The sequence below is a fragment of the Cyprinodon variegatus genome, unplaced genomic scaffold (assembly GCF_000732505.1).
Source record: "Cyprinodon variegatus isolate N-32 unplaced genomic scaffold, C_variegatus-1.0 Scaffold1825, whole genome shotgun sequence".
NCBI classification, from domain to species: domain Eukaryota; kingdom Metazoa; phylum Chordata; class Actinopteri; order Cyprinodontiformes; family Cyprinodontidae; genus Cyprinodon; species Cyprinodon variegatus.
This window is the reverse complement of record NW_015152278.1, coordinates 59,992-63,855: the sequence shown is the minus strand read 5'-3', so window position 1 is coordinate 63,855 and position 3,864 is coordinate 59,992. Positions and strand designations below refer to the sequence as shown.

Genomic DNA, 3,864 nt, shown 5'->3' with positions numbered 1-3,864 from the left:
GATTTCATGTTTGCTTTTTTTTTAGGATCTTTTTGTTCAGTTAATGCAGCATTTTCGATCATTTCCAACAGGGCAGCCAATATTGGACACAGTGAATGCGTTTGGATGCAGCTCTCAGTGCGCGCAGCGGTCAGGTGAAACACCCACCATGTGTCACATTCCTCCCACGGTGAGTGACACCTGCAGGTCAAGTTTAATGAAGTGCGTGGAGCGCGGTGGCACAGAGCGCTGTCTCGGGGCGCGCACCGACGCGCTGCGCGTGAGGGCGCAGCGGCGGAGCGCGCGCGCGCAGCTTCAGACCATTCAGACCACATCCATCTGGAGTCAGACAGGATTCCCTCTGCCCCTCCGGGTCTATAGAAAGAAGAAGATAAATCTGCATCTTTGTTTAAATTATTTTAACCCATGGATTTCTTAAACGTTTCTTATTTTTCAACACGAGACGCAAATTTGACATCAGGTAAGTTAACAAGTCAGTTCATTGATTATTCCATATCATTACTATTATTCTGTAAAATGCCATTATTGTCATAAAATGACAGCACATTAAACAACAGGAATAGCGATTAGAAAGGTTTTCTATTAACTTTTACTTTCATTATCTTTCTTGTGTATTGCATTAGAAATATTAGCAATAATAAATCATTATCTTTATGGTTTTTTATGAGAAATAGCAGCACAAACTCCTTTGGAGAGAACAAATTGGTGCAGTCTGCAAGAAAGTCACTAAATATCTTGGTATTTTGAGAAGGTATAGAAATTTTGTTCAGAAATAAAGTGATATTAACTTTATATTATTCATTAATCTGTCATACTGTAATATCGTTTAGGCAAGAACATTTCCTAGTTATCTTAAATCCTACTTTTACGAAAAGCTTTTTTTTTTTTGCCTTTTTTTGCCTCCCCTTTTTCTCCAAATTACAGCTGTTGAATATTTATTAATTAAAATGTATGTACCTTTGTTTTTAGGATAAAACAAGATCAGTCTCCTGATGGTTTCAAGAATTGTTTTGTTAAGAACTGCCGAGTCCTTTCTTATAATACTAGACAAGCTTTGTCTTTTCCTTTAAGTATTAAAACTCAAGTGCAATTTTCTTTTCGGCATCGTGGTGCAAAACTATGGAAAGAATATAGAAAATATTTGACATTTTCAGAGATAAATGGTAGAAAGTCTTTATAAAAAATACTGATATCCAAAAAAGACAGTGATTTATGATTTTACAAATATTGACTCCCTGAAATATGAAAGTTAAAATGTAAAAAAAGGAAAATGTTATTGTTCATGTCTTCTGTTTCCTCTCTGGAGTGAAATGTCTTTCATAATGTCAGCTGCCTGATGTTTTGTCGCTCTAGGGGCGTGGCCTTTGGTATAAGCCCTATAGGCTGTCTGTCACACTCCATCACATTTCTTATTTTATTGATGTATTCTGAGTTTCTACTTTGATTTGTGAAAAATAAATAAAATAATATAAAAAACAAATATATATATATAGGTATATATAGTGATTTCTACAATGATTTCTTCACCTTGTTCATCAGAAATCGGAATAAAACACAATAGTGAAATAAAATTAGAATCATAAAAAATGATGAATTAATTTAAGTACATTTGTTTCAGTTTGCAGAAATCCCAGGTTTTAATATTTTTTTATTTTTCTTTGGCAACAGAATCACAGGCAACACAACTACAAGCCCCTCTGCTCACGATAATTTCTTTGCCAACAGTCCAGCACTATTTCAGAATGCTGAGAAATTTCAATTTAATTCTATTCAGTTTATTTCTATAGCTCCAATTCCCATCATGTCATCTCAGGTCACTTTCCAGTTCACCAGATCATNGTTCAGAGCAACACTTCTCTCTGAATTATCTCTTCAATAAAACCTGTTAAACCTTTTCCCTGGTCTATTTTTTTTTGTTTGGTTTTCTGCATTTGGGTCTGAACCTTAGTTAAATCATGACAGAAAGGCATAGACTGTTTGTGTTGATACTTTGATAGAGTGGCATAGCTCCATGTTAGCTGAATAGCTCTTTATGTTTTTACTGGACTCTTCCTTCCCCTGCACTAGCTGTTAGATTTGTTTTCATTTGCCTTTTTTTTTCATCATAATTGAACAGAAATGTAGAAAAGCCTGGCCGTGCGAGCAGCACTGCCTTAGATCCAAGCCAGAATGGACTTGGATCAAATCAGAAATTTTTGTGATGTCTACCACAGAGACATTCTCCCTCTGGCTTACCAGTTGTCACGCATCATCCCATGGATTTCTGCAAGAGGGATCAGGGGAGCACAACAGGAGAAAATGAAAGATGGAGAAGCAATATATAGAGCAATCCTGTTCAGTCTGCTCACGACTTTAAAGGTGAAGGTTTAAATTTTAATAGGACTACAACAAAGGAAAGAATAGCAACCAGTAAAGTTCAGGTATGATTTTACAAAGTAGAGTGAACATTTCAGAGTAGCTCCTGTAAAGTGTAGAGAAACTCTCTTAGAAGGGACCTACTGGCCATCCGGCGCATACATGTTCCGGGTGTGTCCTCATTACCGCAGCAAAAATGGGAAACAAAAAGAACATAATGAGACGCATCAGGCTATTTTTATGGATTTAAATGTATGGGTTTTGGGAAGATCAATGTCAAATAACCAGGGATGACTTTAATTTTCTTCTTTCCAATTGAATTATTTTATTATCTCTTAATTTTGTATTGCTGCTTCCACTATATTTATGTAGTTGCTATATTTTTTGTCCAATCAGATTTCAGTCTCTGTGTGTTGCTATGTCAATCAAAATCTTTTGATTTTGTAAATAAAACGTTAACATTTATTAGTTCTTTGTGCGGTTCTACATGTGGTTCAACAAACTATAAACCAACATGACTGGAGGAGTTTGAAGCCAAAGGTTTTAAAAACAGCATCCCAACCTTTGAACATCTCAAAGAGCAGTGATCAATGCATCATCCAAAATTGACAAAAATGTGTCACAAATGCGGATTTATCAACACATGGATGTTCATCAAATCCGTTTAGACAAGAACATTTTTCATTGGAGGATCCAGAGCTTCAAAGCTCAAGTGATACCACTGTTATCCACACAAACATTAGCTCTGTATAGTCCACATGTATGCCATTCACAATGTCAGGTTAAGAACAAACGGACCAAGTATTCTGAAGTGAAAATCCAGAACAGTGTCGGGGAAACAGGTTCCCCCCCCCAGTATTTGCTAAATGAATGCGTTTAGGTCGTGGAGAAGTTGGATTTTGTACTAATCAAACCAGTTCCTTCAGCAAAATGCACATGCCTGTGCCATAACAAAGTTTCTAAGACTGAGTATCCATTGCTTCTGAAAAAAAAAAAGCAAACCCACCTCAGCATCAGTTTCCTCCACTTTAAAAGACCCTGCAGCTTAAAACTCCATATGCTGCAGCTGATATTCTGCCCCTGATGTCAGGATGTGTAAAATGTTTGTCTGCCAAGGGATTCTTCAAGCGAAATGATCATGTCAGCTGTCACAAGCAATAGGCTTTTCTGCATAACAGACATCTCCACAGGGGGTGAAGGTAATTACAGTTTGGTGCAATGCTTTGCTCTCACCTTCAGCTTCTCTATCACACACTAATTAAAAATAAGAATTTGAATCTACTCTTTTCACTAAAGCAATCTTATATTATAGCTGTAATCTTGGTGAATCCTAAGAAAGCGACAATTTACTTAATAGGAGACATTTTCATTACAATTGAGGAATAAACAGCGCCCTCTGGTGGGGATAAAAAAAAAGAAATAAAGCAAACAATTCAGAGCTGATTAGGCAAAAAAAAAAAAAAAAAAGAAAAAATTCAGAGGTAATTAGGCAAAAAAAAAAAAAAAATA

The 3,864-nt window shown here is 36.2% G+C and overlaps 1 protein-coding gene across 1 annotated transcript in view; it reads left to right on the top strand.

The window, feature by feature from the left end:
* Positions 1 to 374: 374 nt before the first annotated feature.
* LOC107104629 (melanin-concentrating hormone receptor 1-like) overlaps positions 375 to 3,864 on the top strand; it is an 18,346-nt gene continuing 14,856 nt past the window's right edge. Inside the window, exon 1 of the mRNA XM_015404670.1 lies at positions 375 to 460. Coding sequence (XP_015260156.1) covers positions 406 to 460 — 55 coding nt within the window. The 5' untranslated portion in view covers positions 375 to 405. The remainder of the gene's footprint in view (positions 461 to 3,864) is intronic.